Source organism: Balaenoptera borealis, assembly GCF_965194805.1.
Source record: "Balaenoptera borealis genome assembly, chromosome: 19".
Classification (NCBI taxonomy): Eukaryota; Metazoa; Chordata; class Mammalia; order Artiodactyla; family Balaenopteridae; genus Balaenoptera; species Balaenoptera borealis.
The window spans coordinates 50680080-50697903 of NC_138878.1; the positions used below are offsets into that span (position 1 = coordinate 50680080).

General features: G+C 44.9%; 1 protein-coding gene across 2 annotated transcripts in view; it reads right to left on the bottom strand.

The window, feature by feature from the left end:
* RHPN2 (rhophilin Rho GTPase binding protein 2) overlaps nucleotides 1–17824 on the bottom strand; it is a 57512-nt gene that overhangs the window by 5528 nt on the left and 34160 nt on the right. For both annotated transcript variants that reach the window (XM_082366497.1, XM_082366498.1), the window contains 10 exons: nucleotides 14470–14547; nucleotides 13971–14095; nucleotides 12202–12368; nucleotides 10027–10214; nucleotides 9463–9619; nucleotides 7781–7900; nucleotides 6672–6866; nucleotides 2525–2601; nucleotides 2020–2166; nucleotides 1554–1709 (listed from right to left, as the gene is read on the bottom strand). In XM_082366497.1, the coding sequence (XP_082222623.1) occupies nucleotides 1554–1709; nucleotides 2020–2166; nucleotides 2525–2601; nucleotides 6672–6866; nucleotides 7781–7900; nucleotides 9463–9619; nucleotides 10027–10214; nucleotides 12202–12368; nucleotides 13971–14095; nucleotides 14470–14547 (1410 nt within the window). The remainder of the gene's footprint in view (nucleotides 1–1553; nucleotides 1710–2019; nucleotides 2167–2524; nucleotides 2602–6671; nucleotides 6867–7780; nucleotides 7901–9462; nucleotides 9620–10026; nucleotides 10215–12201; nucleotides 12369–13970; nucleotides 14096–14469; nucleotides 14548–17824) is intronic.

The window sequence follows — 17824 nt, forward strand, 5'->3', positions numbered from 1 at the left end:
CACTTGTTTTTCTCTCTCCGCTGCCTCCCTCACCCTTGCCCCGTCTCCCGTCTTTAAGAAAAATGACGCAGTAGTTCAAGCCAAAACCTGTGCGGTCCTCTCTCGTTCCCGCATCTTTTTTATACAAGTCGTCTACAAATCCATCAGCTCTATATCCAAATTACGTCTCAGGTGCACCCACCTCTCTCCACCTCCACTGTCACCCCCTAGTGGGACGGTGCTAACGTCACTGGCCTGGGTGACTGCCACAGCCAGCTTGCTCTGCGGCCACCCGGCTGGCCTCCAGACAGCAAGACGACCTTCTAAAATAAACATCATGCCACGTCACTCCCAGTCTCAAAAGGTTTCAAACTCCCTCCACTGCCGATGAAGCCCTGCCTCCCTCCCACCGCATTTCCCGCCACTCTGGCCCGTGTCAAGATGCTCCGGCCGAAAGGCCTTCTTTTAGTTCCTCTAGCAGGTGAAGCTCATTCCTGCCACAGGGTCTGGTCTCTGCGCCTGTGGGTGCCCCTGCCCACGTGCTCTTCTTGTACCTCTTCACATGGCTGGTTCCTCCTGTCACTCAAGCCTCAGGGCAAGCCCTGCTCAGGAGCCCCTCCCAGCTTCAGTCATTCTAGCACATTACACATTTTATTTCCTTTACAGCACTTACCCAAAATCACAACCACTTATTGCTTATTTAGTGCCAGCTTTGTGGGGGCAGGGACCTTATCTGTCTAATTCCAGCTGTAGCTCCAACACCTGAGAAGGGCCTGGCACACAGTTGATGCCCAATCAATATTTGTTGAATGAATAAACACACACTGTTCTAGAGGGAAGCGTCCAAGGTACATAATTGAATGCAGCAAGCACAGAAGAGTGCGTATGCCACAATTCCTCCGACTTGGGGAAACAAAGGGATGTAACTGTGCACATGGACTTGCACAGGCTCAGACGCTTCCCAAGATCTCACAGGAAACAGCTAACACTGTCTCGGACATGCGGAGAGCATCTTCCACACATCATCTCAAGCCCTTCTGTATCAATTCAGTATTTTTTTTAACCATGAGTATGTACTACTTTTGCAATTGAAAAGAATTTAACCAGAAAAATAAATCAATTGGTTCTTTTATCCATAGCAGGGGTCCCAACCCCTGGGCCGTGGACCGGTACCAGTCCACAGCCTGTTAGGAACCAGGTCGCACCGCAGGAGGTGAGTGGCGGGAGAGCGAGCAAAGCTCCATCTGCAGCTCCCCATCGCTGGCGTTACCGCCTGAACCATCCCCCCCGCCCCACCCCGCATCCGTGGAAAAAGTGTCTTCCGCAAAACCGGTCCCTGGTGCCAAAAAGGCTGGGGACCGCTGATCTATAGGATTAAAAAAAAAAAGCTTTCCAGTGATCTCTCTGACCCAAGTTGAGCACGTCCCAGTGACGACGAGCTTAGGAGTTCAGTCATTTGTGGCACGTTACAAATGCAGGCAGGAGGCAGGGGTCCGGATAAAGACCTCTGGGGCTGGGCTCACACTGACTTCACTCCACGTCGCTATTTGCTGCCAGGGGGCATCAGCACTCACCATGGACGACGTGGCATCCAGGAGGCTCACGACCTTCATTTCAATGTCGTTCTGGCCAAAGCTCTTCAGCAGCTTTATAACCTCACTCACAGTCAGCCACTTACAATCCACGTCTTGAATGGAAACAATATAATCCCCCTCCTTGGTTCCTGCCACCTATGAAAGTATGATTTAAATAAAGGTCAATGTTCTGTTCGTTCAGATCCCTAAAGCAGTTCCCAAGTTCATTAATAAAATAGTTATCTGCACAAGTTTGCTTCAAGAAGGCAAAAATTAATCCTTTTCTCTTTGGGCAAGAAAGGTATGAGAGGCCTTTCCCATAAAGCAAGGCCTTTTACACAGAGGAACCCTAAATTGAATCACCCACATACATTTGTTTGGGCAGCTCTCTTTATATTTTACCAGTTTCACTGTCTGCAAAGATGCCAGTGAGTTTTGCTCCCAATTTAGAAGGGTCCACACTTACCGCAGCAGAGCAGTACGGATCCAGGAAGTGGACTTGAACTGGGGAGTTTCCTCTCAGGGTGAACCCCAAGTCTCCTTCTTCTGCAGCGAAGTGAATGCTTCGAGGAGGCGTCCATCTCTTATTAGCCGAAAACACAGATAAAGGGCCCTTTGGAATAGAGCATCATTAGCTGTAGGAGCTGAAGGCTGAATCAGGAACTTTTGAAAGCCAAAGGAAATGATGCCTTATTGTCCTTACAGATTTCATTCGGCCCTGCTCCGAGACTAATGATACCATCTGGGATAATACGTGCTACAAAGTCATACAAGAATGTTAATTGCCATTTTCTCTAAAAGATCCAATACATTTAAGATAAAATTATCTTTTTAAAATTATCTTAATTTAAATCATCTTATATAACATCTCTAATTAAAAATCAAAAACATCTAAAAGTAGCCTTTTACATACTTGCAACTTATAGAAAAGCTTTCCCCTCAAGTCATTATGAAATAAATGTTCAACATACCAGCTTCTGGAAGAAGTCTGTTACTGTCACCTTGGAGAACTGTGGCGGTATAATTTCAACCTCTCGCTCAGTTTTAGCTGGAAAAGAAGATTAAAAGTAAAAGCACAAATGTTTCTGTAATTGAAAGTTATCCTTGAAAACTCAGGGCTAACTCCATTTGGGTATCTACTATGAGCTATATCCCACTCTGGGGCTGGGACAGAGTAGTGACAATAAGACAAATTCCCTGCCTTCGAGGAGCTTATTTGTATTCTAGGGGACATCCTCTGGTATTCATAAAATCCTACTGAGAAGTAACCTCCCTTTCAGGTGTGGCTGTTATGGAAATACCATGCTTTCAGCACAGTTTCGGGCGAGATGAGCTTCCTCTCTTCAGTATTGTGTGATGCGAGGATTTCACAGTGAGAAGTGGGTTTGCCAAATCTCCACTATCATATTCATGGCAGGCTCAAGCCAACCCTTCCCATGAGGCTAGTCAGTGTCTAACAAAGGATCCCAGTGCAGGCTAAGTATACATGAACAACAGTATAAAAAGAAAATATGGGGAAGAAGAACGGCACTGCCAAGAAGACTGACACACCCCTGTATTCACGGGACGGCCCTGTGGTTTCTTACAGACAAACTGCTTCACACAGCATTGGGCTCAGACAGGTTACTCATCCACTGCAAGAGTGGTGCCACCACCCCCAGACAGCCTCGCCAGGAGCTGTGCATCTCCCTCCCTCTGTGGAGGTTGTCTCTACTGTGTGGACAAGGGGGCCAGGAAAGTGGCCTGTGTCCATGAAGGAGAATCCCTGAGCACCACTCCTGTTTCCACCAACCAGCTTGGTCACCTGGAACAAAGACTTTGATCTCTCTAAGCCTCCATTGCCTCATCTTTAAGATGAGGGTGATACTAGTATCACCCTCATAATACTGGAGAGCGAGATCTCACTTACATGTGGAATCTGAAACGGCCAAACTCTTCAAATCTATTTATGATAAAAACCCTCAATGAAGGGGGTATAGAGGGAACAAATCTCAACATAATAAAGGCCATATACGACAAGCCTTGAAAACTTTTCCTCTAAGATCAGGAACAAGACAAGGATGCCCACTCTTACCATTTTTATTCATCATAGTATTGGAAGTCCTAGTCACAGCAATTAGTCAAGAAAAAGAAGTTAAGGCATCCAAATCAATAGTAAAACTGACACAATTTACAGATGACATAATCCTACTTACAGAGAACCCTACAGACTTCACCAAAAGACTGTTAGAACTAATGAATGATTCAGTAAAGCTGCAGGATAAAAAATCAATATACAGAAATTCATGGCATTTCCATACACTAATAACAAACTATCAGAAAGAGAAATTAAGACAATCCAATTTACAATTGCATCAAAAATAATAAAACACCTAGGAATAAATTTACCCAAGGAAGTGAAAGACCTCTACACTGAAAACTATAGGACATTCATGAAGGAAATTGAAGAAGACACAAATAAATGGAAAGATAATTCCATGTTTGTGGATTGGAAAAATTAATATTGTTAAAATGGCCATAATACCCAAAGCAATCTACTGATTCAATGCAATCCCTGTCAAAAATCCAATGGCATATTTCACAAAACTAGAACAAATAATTCTAAAATTTGTATGGAACCACAAAAGATCCCGAATAGCCAAAACAATCTTGAGAAAGAAGAACAAAGCTGGAGGTATCATGCTCCCTGATTTCAACTATACTATGAAGCTACAGTAATCAAAACAGTATGGAAAGGGCACAAAAACAGACACACAGATCAATGGAACAGACCTGAGAACCCAGAAATAAACCCACACATAGATGAACAATTAATTTATGACCAAGAAGCAAAGAACAGACAATGGAAAAAGGATGGTCTCTTCAATAAATGGTGCTGGGAAAACTAAACAGCCACATGCAAAACAATGAAACTAGATCACTATCTTACACCATACACAAAAATTAACTCAACATGGAGTAAAGACTTGAATGTAAGACCTAAAACCATATAATTCCTAGAAGAAAACATAGGCGGAAACCTCAGTGACATTGTTCTTACTGATATTTTGGGGGATCTGACTCCAGAGGCAAGGGAAACAAAAGCAAAAACAAACAAATGGGACTACATCAAACTAAAAAGCTTCTGCACAGTGATGGGAGCTATCATCAGAATGAAAAGGCAATTTACTGAATGGGAGAAGACAGTTGCAAATTATATATGTGATAAGGAGTTACTATCCAAAGTATATAAAGAACACATACAACTCAACAACAAAAAAACAAACAACTCAATTAAAAAATGGGCAGAGGGTCTGAATAGGCATTTTTCCAAGAAAGACATACAGATGGCCAACAGGCACATAAAACACCACTAATTATTAGGAAAATGTAAATCAAAACTACAATGAGATATCACCTCATTGGCTATTATAATTGGCTATTATCAAAAAGACAAGAAATAACAAATGTTGGAGAGGATGTGGAAAAAAGGGAATCCTCGTACACTGTGGGTGGGACTGTAAATTGGTGCAGCCACTATGGAAAAACAGTATGGAGATTCCTCAAAAAGGTAAGCATAGTTCATATGACCCAGCTATTCCACTTCCGGGTATTTATCTGAACAACATGAAACACTAATTCTAAAAGATACATGCACCCCTATGTTCATTGCAGCATTGTTAGCAATAGCCAAGATATGGAAACAACCTAAGTGTCCACAGACGGATGAACAGGTAAAGAAGATGTGGTATATATATACAATGGAATACTACTTAGACAAAAAAAAAAAAAAAAAAAAAGAATGAAATCCTGTGACTTCCAACTAAATGGATGGACCTTGAGGATATTATGTTAAGTGAAATAAGTCAGATAGAGGAAAAAAAAACACCATATGATTGGAATCTAAAAAAATCCCCAAAAACAAATGAACAAACAAAACAAAAACAAACTCATAGATACAGAGAACAGATTTGTGGTTACCAGAGGGGTTTGCGGGGGAGGGATGGGCAAAATGGGTGAAGAGGGTCAACTCTACGGTGATGGATGGTTACTAGACTTGTGGTGGTGATCACTCTGTAGTGTATACAGATGTTGAATTATAATGCTGTACACCTGAAACTCATACAATAAAAAATAATAAATAAATAAATAAAGTCAAACTCATAGAAGCAGAGAGCAGAATGGCGGGTGCCGGGGGCAGTGGGGGGTGGGTGCTGTGAGGAAATGTTGGTGAAAGGGTACAGAGTTTCAGTTATGCAGGATGAGTAAGTTCTAGAGGTCTAACACAGTACGGTGACTGTAACAACACTATATTGTATACTTGAGGGTAGATCTTAAGTGTTCTCACCACACACACACTCACACACAGACACGATGAACTAGATTTTGAAGAAATTTTCTCTGCCAAAGTAAAAACTTTTCCCTGCATCCCCTGGATCCACTGTATCAGTGAAAATTTTACTTCTTGTTTCGTAATAAAAATAATTTTTGTCTGGGGAAAAAAAAAAAAAGAAAGAAAACGGAGAAAACAGGGTAAAGATCAAGCCTTGGAGCAGGAATAAGGATGCAGGTGGCTTTCAAACTATGGAGCCAGAGGTAAAAGACAGATAGCAAAGCGCATTTTTCCAGAAGGCAGGTGGCATGTGGGTGGGTATGGAGCGTAGGGAAAACGACGAGGCGAAAGGCAGTTCTTGGGGTCTCCTGACTAGCGGTGGTGGCTGGAACCCGAGCGGAGGTCGTGAGACTTTAAGGAATCTAGAGGAAGCAAACCAGGGAGAGGAGACCCTCAAGAATGACAGGAGGGGAGGTGGGTTTGGGCAAGACAGTCAGCAAATAGGGTGGAGAGGAAAGTGAGGGCAGAAGAACCAAGGTGGCAGGGCCCTGACGCCATAGGTGGCGTGTTGAGGGGCAGGAGGGGGTCAGCTGCCACCAAGGGGTCAACGAGGACGAAGACCATAAAGAAGGCCCTGGATCTGGGAATGAGGAGGTGAGGACACCAGGGCAAGAGCAGCACGTGGCCCTGTCCCAGTGCCCGGCACACAGCGAGGGTTTGCCCGGCCCCTGCAGGATGAGCGCCCGAGCGCCCCTGCCTCTCACATGGCACACTCTGCACCTGGCTCCGGCACCCAGGCCACTCACAGATGATGTCGGGAACGTCGATCAAGTTCAGCAGGTCATAGTCCTCACGGAGCTGAGTGTACTTGAGCCGGGACCGCTGGTGTGCCGCAGACAGCACCTCCTGCAGCACCTCGATGTTCCGGAGCTTCTTGCACAGGCTGGCCTCCCTCACAGACTCCTCGTGATGGGTAACAGCTCGGCACAGATGGGACTTGCCTGCCCGCAGAAAATCAAGACCACAGGACACATGTCGTAAACTGCAATGTGAGTACCTCAAGGAGAGCCCGAGTGCCCAAGGATTCGCCCAGAAAGGTGGACGTTCTCTTTTCTGAAGGATCTGCCTGGATGGCTTCAGTCCCTCTTAAATGTGTGTACAATATGCTCACTTGTGTCTATAAAACTTTCATTCAGCAAACATTTACCGAACATTCTAGGCATTAGAGATAAAGCAATGAACAAAAACTCGCCTGTGCATTCATGGAGTTTACATGCTAGTGGTTGAAGACAGATAATTAACAAGCAAAGAAATATGTAATGGGTCGTGTGGCTATAAGGTTCTGGAGAAAAATAAAGCAGAAATAAAAATAGGCAGATGTGGCACGAGAAGATGGGGAATGGGGAGTCGCCCTTCTATTATGGGTGATCAGAAAAGCCCTTTTATTTTATTTATTTATTTTTTATTCATTTTTACCAAGAACTTTATTGAACAACGTATTCACCCTTTTGTTCCACTACCTTCTGCCATTTTTCAGGCAACTTCATAATTCCATCTTCCCAAAACTTTTTATCTTTCTGAGCAAAGAACTGTTCCAGGTGCCTTTTATAGTCTTCCAGGGAATTGAAAATTTTTCCATTAAGAGAATTTTGTAAAGACTGAAATAAATGGAAATCCGAAGGTGCAATGTCTAGTGAATATGGCGGATGAATCAGAACTTCCCAGCCAAGCTGTAACAGTTTTTGTCTGGTCATCAAAGAAACATGCGGTCTTGGTTTCTGAATCCAGAGTGGCCACGATGACTCGGGAAGCCCTACTCTCCGGGCCCTGCCCTGGGGACCTGTCTGGAGTTGCTGGTGAGTGGGAGTATCAGGTGGGGCACAGGGAGGGAGGGAGCAGGAGAGCCGACACACACCCAGCTGCTGGCGCTGGTGAACGTTTTTCAGCGTGGCCAAGGGCGTCATCCCCTCTGGCATGTGGTCATAGAGCTGGGACAGGCACTTCTCCTGGTGGTCCTCATCTGTGCCAGGCTTCACTGCAACAAGAACCACAGGATAAATCCCTTCTTGTGGCTGATGGCACCGCAGACCCACTGAGAGATCCCTCTTTCAACCACATCCCCAGGTTCCCTTCTCCAGCTTTACAAGGCACTTGGGATAATAGGTCTCCTTTCCACCCCTGGACATACCCAGGCAATCCAGCCCAAGGTCTCTGTGCAGGGGGCCCGGCACACTCTAGGGGCTCATGAATTGGCTCCAAGCCCCTGCTCTCTACCTGCTCCCCATCACCCATCTCATGAACCTCCAAGCACAGCCCCACCTCAAACCTCTGGGGGCCTCCGTGCCTGCACCCTCCCTGGCATGTGTCCCCTCCTGACCTCACCAAACCACCCACTGCCACCTCAACACTTCCGGCCTCTGTTCCAGGGCTCACTCAGATCCTGTTCTCACTCTAGCTGTCCTTTGCCTCCTCGTTCAGCTGGAAAAGTCCTCCTCAGAGTCCCAAGTCTAACTCGAATGGCACCGCCTCTGAGGAACCATCCATGACTACACCAAGGACTCCAACTGCTGCCTCATTTGTGTTCCTACCACAGTGACTGAAGCACTGTATTTCGGCTGGTTTACATGACTTCTCCTGCCTAATAAACCATATAATAATACTAGCAGGAGCAGCTGACACTTCCAGAGAGCCCACCGTATACAAGGCACTATTTAGCTTTGCATAGAGGCATTTAGTTTTCACAACAGCCTGTGAGATAGGTTCTCTTCATGTCCCCATTTTACAGATGAGAAAACTGAGGCACAGAGCAGGTAAGTAACTTGCCCAAGATCACCCAGCTAGTAAATGACAGAGCTGAGATATGAACCCAGGCAGTCTTGGCCCCAGAGGTTATCCTTTTCGTTACTCAGAGGGCTGCCTTGATTAGCACCAATTGCAACAGAAGTCCCACCCAACCTCAGATCAGAGCCAAGACTACGGGGAGGAGAGTGAGGCACTCACTGCAGGCTGAACATTTAAGGGGGTGCCCCAAACCCAGCCATCAAGATATATATGATATTTTAATACAATTTTCTAAATATCAAAATTAATACAAAAATATTCATGATAAACAACCGATCAAAAATTTTTTTTATTTCAGGTTCCCATGTGGCTCAGTACGGCACCGTTATTGCTCTGCGTCCTTATTTAAAATTTTAATCACCAAGGATTTTTTTGCCTTAGTTTTGATTCATTTACAATTTTAATGTTAAAATATTATCTCAATTACTGAGTTTATCCCCTTAGATTTCGTGCCTGAGGCGAGTGCCTCCCTGGTCTAGTCCTGGCCCTAGATTCCAGGTGAAACATCACCTCCATGAAGCTGTCTGTTCCATCCCAGGCAGAAGGAACGCTACCCCTCTTCCTCCCACAGGAAGGAACCACATAACCCCTAATCCCACCCTGTTGCCTGGGCCAACACGTAATCCCCACCCTCTGCCCCCAGGCTGTGAGCTTCTCCCAGGCAGGCAGACAGCTCTCACTCAGCTCAGAATCACCCAGAGGCAGCAAAACCACAACCCTGACCAAACCCCAGAGCCCCGAGATGCCAAGCCTTACACCGGTGGTCGATGAGGAGGGTAGCTGTGAAGTAGTGGGCCAGGGCTTCGTAGTGGTGGGCCTTCACGCAGGCCAAGCTGGCCCAGGAGTATGGGATGTTCTCCTTCACTGGCTCCTGGTTCATGGCCGTGTGCAGCTGCCGATAGACCTCTCCCACCTAAAACGGAAAAAATGTTGGGAACGAGGAGGCTGGCACAGGGGCCCTCACGTAGCCGGGCTGCAGAAAAAGAGTCCTTTCTTCTAGGCAGCGGCCCCTGCCAGAGGTCGCTCCAGAATCTGGGAGCAACTCCAAGGTCTCCTAGCGCTGTCAGTGTCAGAGTTAACAGGGAGATCAGGCCACTGTCATTATGCTGGTTTTTAGGCTAAGCTGCAGATGGAATCAGTGATCCGTATCTGAAACACCATTACTTGCCAGGAAAATGCAAGCCAGCACTCTGGCCAGCCTGGGCGGGCATGCTGCCCAGGTCACGGGCAAGCTGCCGTGGGAAGCCCCCGCTGCGTCCAGTGGGCCCACACCAACGAATCCCACTCACTCCGAAAGTCACGGCAAACAGCAAGGCTTACCTTGGCAGCCTCCTGAGCCACCTTCACCAGCATGAAGAACTCGTTCTGGATCCCAGAAAGGCAGATTTTCTCAAACGTGCTTTCTTGGGCTTGCGCGAGCATCATTTTGACCAGCACACTGAGCATGGCGGGACTCATGTCGTAACTCGGAGTGTGAGTAAACGTCTCTTTCAGGTAGTTTAAAACCCCTACGATTGGAATTGTTTTGCACGTTAGTTGGGGATCATATTTATTTCACCATGCTGCTCAGGAGTATGGAAAATGACAGAAGCAAAAATATAAAACTGGTGTCCTGAAGCATCTTTGGAAAAATCTGATTCTCAATTACCATAAGATCCAGCAATTCTACTTCCTAGGTATAACCCCACAGAATTGAAAGCAGAGACTTAAACTGATATTTATACATGAATGCTCACGGCAGCATTATTCCCAATAACCAAAAGGCAGAAACAACTCAAATGTCCATCCACAGACATGGGGTACACAAAATGTGGTATATACCTACCACGGAATATTTCAGCCTTAAAAAGGAAGGCAAGTCTGACACACGCTACAACATGGATGAAGACATTACACTAAGTGAAATAGGTCCATCACAAGGACCAATGTCATATGATTCCACTGGGTGAGATGAGGTATCTGGAATAGTCAAATTCATAGAGACAAAAAGTAGAATGTTTCCCAGGGGCTGAGGGGAGGAAGGAATGGAGATTTAGTGTTTAATGGGACAGAGTTTCTGTTTGGGGTGATAAAAAAGTTCTGGAGATGGATAGTTGCACAACAATGTGACTGTACTTAATGCCAACGAACAATAATCCTAAAAATGGTTAAAATGGTAGTTTTGTTATGTATGTTTTACCGTAGCTAGAAAACTTTTGTTTTGCAACTCTCTTCCAAAACATTTACGTCTGTATCAAGCAAAGAAACCAGCCTGCTCCCTGGCCATTCCTATCTCACCTGGGACACTTGTGAGAAATTCCATATGTGACTAGACATTTGATGGAGGTGAAGGCAGAAGGCAGACAGAATGATGGAAGGGCTCTCTGGGGGGCATGCTCACACTTAACCCCTGGGTCATTCATAAATTCCGGGCTTTCCCCCAGGACCTCAAGAAAGATCAACTCAGCCACTCCAGTGGAAATTTTCATGCTGTAGCCCTCAGCTGACTTTTTTATGTGTTAGAAAAGTGTCACAGCATTAAATGACAATCAACCTGGAGCTGAAAGAAAATCTCCGGCACAAATCCCATCTGACTGGTTCTTCTGGTGTTGCTGCAAAGCATAAACTGCCCTGCAGAAGGAAGGCGACGGCTGCAGGCTGTCTGCTCCTTTCTGGGGTTCACTCCTACTCTGTTCTCAAGCTTTGTTTTGTCCATATCTCTGGAATCTTAGAGACAGGTCACCAAGCATAGCTGCTTCAGAGTCCTCAGAGAGAAAGATGAGCCCAGAAAAGGATTTACAGTGAAAGAAGTCAACTCCCACATGGAATTTCACAGTGTCGTTTCCTCCCAAGGGATCAATCATTTTAACCAAGCAATTCCATGATCAGCCAAAATGGCAAAGCCACAGTTCTTCACGGCCTTGCAGAGCAAAGTGAGATACCCCAGAAGGTTTTCTGCCAGGGGTAACACCCCGAAACAGAGTGACAAGGACCGGCACAGAAGGAAACTCGCTGTGGAGGCCTGCCCACTGCACCTCGCCTGGCAGCCCCCAGTCCTCTACAGGCAGAGAAGAGCAACCCTGGGTGAGCGAGCTTCTCAGAGTAAGCATAACAGAAAGGCAAGGGTAGTAATATGCACCAAACAGGCACGTCTGATGAAAGAGAAAAGAAAAAGCCTACATTCCCACCATTTGAGAAAACTTAATTCTCTTCTTCGAAACCGTGTTCAAAGAAACAGTCCATTGACTGCCATCTGTGGGGCCACTCGTTTGGAAAAGATTAATCATTAACTACTGTGTACACGAGCCATATTCAGACAGAGACAGACAGGGTCTGAGCCAATAAGCGATTTTCTTGGTGGGAAGATAACACCAGCTCTGGAAACCGGCCTGGCCCTTTCAGGCCTGTGAGGCCAAGCGCGGGCCTGGGGAGGACCCACAAACCCCCTTCAGCTGGGGTACCAGGGCCACCTGGCAGGGCCAGGGCTCTATCCCGGCAGCCCTCGCAGAGACACACCTGCGGCTCTCTGAAAGGCATCCACTGCGCTCTGCAGCCCAGCTTCTGTCTGTCGATTGCACCGGGTCCCGATCTGTGTGTAGAGGGCTCCAATGTTAAACAGAATGCTGGCCTTCTCCAGCAGCAAGTTCTGTTGGCTGACCGGAACCCCCGTGAGGGAGTCATACCTATTTAAAAGAAACGTCTTTTGAGAATATGGATTCCTTGGCTAGTGAGTGCCACCTTTGGGTAAACATGGACAAAACTTATTTCTTGAATAAAACTCAAAGATGCACACGCAATGAGGTTTTATTTCCAAGCAAGACGATGGGCCTGATCATACTGGAAAAAAAGACACCCACAAGCGCAAACAGAAATAGGGATTCTCAACCGGGACGCCCTTCCATAGGTGAATGGATATACAGACTGTGGTACAGCTACACAGTGGAAAATTATGCAGCACTAAAAAGAAATGAGCCAAAAAAAAAAAAAAAAAAAGAAATGAGCCATCAAGCCATGAAAAGACATGGAGAAACCTTAAATGCGTGTGACTAAGTGAAAGAAGCCAATCTGGAAAGGCTACGTACTGTATGATTCCAACCATATGACATTCTGGAAAAGACAAAAAGAATCAGTGGTTGCCAGAATTGGGGGTGGGGATGCCTAGGTGGAAGGCAGAGGACTGTAGGGTAGTGAAACTGTTCTGTGTGACACTATGATATGATGTGGATACATGTCATTATTACATTTGTCCAAACCCATGGAAGGTAGCCCACCAAGAGTGAACCCTACTGTAAACAACGGATGTTGGGTGACAAGGAGCCAATGTAGGTTCATCAGCTGTAACAAATGGAACACTCTGGTGGGGGGATGTTGACAGTGGCGGAGGTCGTGGGTGTGCAGGGGCAGGGGCTACACGGGGACTCTCTACACCTCCCCCTCAATTTTACTATGAACCTGAAACTGCTCTAAAAAATACAATGTATTAAAAAAAAAAAAAAAAAGAAGGCTTCTCCTAAATGAAATATAGCAATTCCTAACCCCTCATAATTCTTCCTGAAGTCTAAAAGACTCAGGATATGTTTTAAAGTTCACATATCAACCAGGGGATAGATATGGAGCTTCTTCCTAATTCAACACTAAAGAGAAGTCACATTTGGCCCTTTCACCCACGTGCAGGCAGCTAACACATCTTTAGGAAAAGTCATCTGCTTTTCCTTCCAAAAGGAAGCATCAACAGCCATCTGCTGTGGTGAAATTAAACTTTGAATATGCCCCTTAGCTACCGGGATTTACTTTCATTTCACACAGCCCTAAGCAACTCAGAGAAGAGGTATAGCATCTCCAAAATATTTAGACAACGCTAATCATGGAAAGTACCAACTCTGGGGAAGAATCCAAGGTTCTGCTTCAGTTTTTAAAATCTGATCTATTTCTGTTTGCTGCCCTTGTCACTGGGACAAAACCTGATTCCCACTCCCATGCCATCTGGGACAAGAATCTTGTTTCTTGTTAGTTCCACCTCAGAGCCCCAGTGTGTCCCCCGCGATAAAATGAGCATGAAAAAAATGCCTCTTCTCCTCGGCTCACTTGCTCTGAGAAGCAAGAAGCCACAGTCCGTTGGAGCCTTCTCCCCCTGGATCCCCTTCATAAATAAACACTGGTTTATCTACACGTCTCCTGTATTAACAGGACAGTTAGAAAGAAGAGGCCACAGTACAGAGGAGCCCCCGTGGGACAGAGGCTCCCAGCTGGGGCCAGAGTGGGAGAGCCCCAGCCCAGGCACCTACCAGGTAAACAGGATCCCCATTTGTCGGGTGGGTGGGAAGAATCGGCTCTCAACAAACCCCAGCTGGATGAAGTAACTCATCAGCAGCTCGACCCCAGCCTCATCTCGGCTGGGCGTCCGACAGGCCTGAAAGGAAAGGAACCACTGAGGGGGTGAGGGGGTGACCGGGTGAGCACAGAGCAGACAGCCAGGCAGGCAACATGCTCACACACGCTATTTCTCTGGAGCCTAGGCCCCCAGGGCTGGTATCATGAACTCTAGGAGAGATGGGCAAGGCTGGAGTGAACTCATGAGTCCTGGAACCCAGCCCCAGACATGTATGTCTGTCCCCTCTGTGGTCTTCTTATGTAGCAAGTTGAATGGACGATTCTGAAAGCTCCTCCCTATCACCTCCGACCACCAGCGATTCTACAAGACTTCAAATGAAATAAGGGGATCGTCTGAAGACTCATCAAGCTCTAGTAGCCACCCTCCTCACCCTGCCGCACACAGAAACATACTTGTCTCAGATCCATAAGATCTGCTATTTCATCTTCATAGAGGTAGCTATCTTCACTGTAATGTTCCAGAATAAAATCCTGTAAGAAAAATGAGATACTGTAAGGTGTGACTCAAAACCGTAAACAGGTAAAATAGTAATGTCTAAGGTGCCCCCCCCTTTAAAAATACATGTAGAGGGGCTTCCCTGGTGGCGCAGTGGTTAAGAATCTGCCTGACAACGCAGGGGACATGGGTTCGAGCCCTGGTCCGGGAAGATCCCACATGCCACGGAGCAACTAAGCCTGTGCGTCACAACTACTGAGCCCGTGCTCTAGAGCCCACGAGCCACAACTACTGAAGCCCGCGTGCCTAGAGCCCATGCTCTGCAACAAGAAGCGACTGCAATGAGAAGCCCGCGCACCGCAACAAAGAGTAGCCCCTGCTTGCCACAACTAGAAAGCCTGCGCGCAGCAACGAAGACCGAACACAGCCAATAAATAAATAAATAAATAAATAAATAAATGTTTCTTTAAAAAAAAAAAAAACATGTAGAATTCATAAAAACTTATGGGAGAGTGTACACTGCAGTGATTTTCTAAGTGGTGGGATTTATTTTCTTAATTTTATTTATGTATATTTAAAATTTTTGTTTTTGCTGCTTCAGTAAAAAGGGAAGTTGAAGTTATTTTTTATTTAAAAGTGGGGACTTCCCTGGTTGGTCCAGTGGTTAAGACTTCGCCTTCCAATGCAGGCGGTGCAGGTTCCACCCCTGGTCAGGGAGCTAAGATCCCACATGCCTAGCGGCCAAAAAACCAAAACATAAAACAAAAGCAATATTGTAACAAATTCAGTAAAGACTTTAAAAATGGTCCACCTCAAAAACAAAATCTTAAAAAAAAAGTGTCTTGGCAGCACAGTTAAGTGACTTGCATAAGTGACTATAAGTTCAATAATTCTAGCAAACATCACAGACATTCAGGGGCTCAGACCTTCGTCCTTTGGGCACAGGGTCTTCCTGGCAGAGCAAACTCAAGTCTGGGGACTGTTACGAGGATGCTACCCTCAGGGTCTGTGATGGGAACCTTTGTGAGAGCAGCTCCGTGCACTTCCACAAACAAAGCACCCCTGTGAGACCCCCAACGGGGTCCAGTGTTTCATGACCACTTGGTGAGTTCATTCGGTCATAAGATATATTGATGAACACCTGCTATGTGTCAGGCACTGTTCACAGTGTTGGGGCTACTTCAGTGAACAAAACAAAGATCTTGCCCCATGGAGCTTATAATCTCACAAGGGAGCACAGACAATAAGTAACAGGCACAACAAATAGGTAAACTATATCATATATTAGGAGGAGGCAAGTATTACAGGAAAAAATAAGATGAGTATAATGGGTATGGAGAATGGATTCTTGCATAACATCCTCCATAAGTGCTGGCTCTCCCTGGCTGCAAAAAGTTGAGGAGAGAGATTGTTCATTACATTTTCCCAAGTGTCTGGAGTATTCTCTTTACATGCTTTCTACATTAAAGTCCCTTCTGCTTTTTATATGTTCAGTGAATACCTACACATACACCCATATACTCTCCGCTTACAAAAATGGGACTGTACTGAATGAATATACACCATTGCTTTGCTCTTTTTTCTTTTCTTTTTCTTTTTTTTTGGCTGCACCGCGAGGCATGCAGGATCTTAGCTCCCCAACCAGGGATCAAACCCGCGCCCCCTGAAATGGAAGCGCGGAGTCTTAATCAGTGGACCATGGGGGAAGTCCCTGAAATGGTTTTCAATTATAATTAATTATGTTATTAGTGACATTAACTATGGTGAGGATGATCTGGGGGACAAAGCTCCTCTAGGGTTTCTCCGACAACATCCCTGAGAGCAGCGTTAGGGCCATGACTCAGGAGATGCTCCAGGATGAGAACTGTATCCTTTCCAGAGCAGCACGCTGTTCTGTCAACTTCTACTGTGGACACTGGCAAAAATGTTCTTAAAATTAGGAGAGAAATTACACTTAAAATGAGAAGTTAAAAGAGAAACTTTACATCAACCTCACAGAGGTCAAAGAGGATTTTGATACATTCTAAATGTATTCTTGACTTTGAAATTTAGTAACCTAGGATAGATTTAAACATATTTAGTAGAATAAAAAATACCAAGCTGAAACCCACTGTAAATATCAGGGGCAAGACAAGGATGTCTACCACCACTGCCATTACTTAGCATAATTCCAAAAGTTCTCTAGCCAACAATTTAAGAAAAGTAAGATATAGATGTTAGAAAGGAAGAAACAAAATAATTTTTGTGCAAAATAATGGTGTTTTTACAAACTCCAAGAGCGTCAACTAAAAAACCACAAAACTAGTAAGAATTCAGTAAAATGGCCAAAAAGTTAATACTAAAAGTTAATAGTCTTATAAAGAACAGACTTGTGGTTGCTAAGGAGGAGGGGCGAAGGAGAGGGATGGATTAGGAGTTTGGGATTAGCAGATGCAAACTATTATCTATAGAATGGATAAACAATGGAGTCCTATTGTACAGCACAGGGAACTATATTCAATATCCTGTGATAAATCATAATGGAAAAGAATATGAAAAAGAATATATATATGTATAACTGAATCACTTTGCTGTACACCAGAAACTAACACAACATTGTCAATAAACTATACTACAGTTAGAAAAAAAAAAAGTTAATAGTCTTCCTTTCTTACACAAACAATAACCAGTCAGAAAAATAGAACAGGGGATCAAAAACTTTCACAATTATAACAAAAGTACAATATCCCTAGGGATAAAATTAATTTAATTAATTAAGCAGATAACTATTAAACGTTACTGCAAGACATAAGTTATTTCATTGTTTCATTTATTCATTAAATCACTTTTTTTAAACGAGATAGGCATGATCCCTGCCCCCATAAAACTTGCTGTTTGTTGATTATCAACAATTGGAAATATTACGTTCATGGATGAAAATGTACAATATTGTAAAGATGCAATTTTGTCCAAATTAAGCTATGAATCTCATGAAATTTCAGTCAAAACCCAAAAGTGCTATTTTGGAGAAACCTAACAAAACACGGAAGTTAAAAACATGGAAGAAAAGCCAAGAACATTTCGGAAAGCATAGTAATAAAGAAGGATTGCTCCAATTGGTGTTAAAACACACAGGGATTAAACAATGAAACCAAATATGGAGCAGAAACAAACTGAAGCAGATTCGAGAATCAGGTATATAACATAAGCCAGCATTCCAAAGAAGAGGAAAAGCCTGGGGCATCCACCAGCTCCAGGCAGGAAGGAGGGGCACAGACAGGTGTGCCTGATGTGAATTTAAGGGAAGAACTCATCTAGTGATGTGGGCAGGGT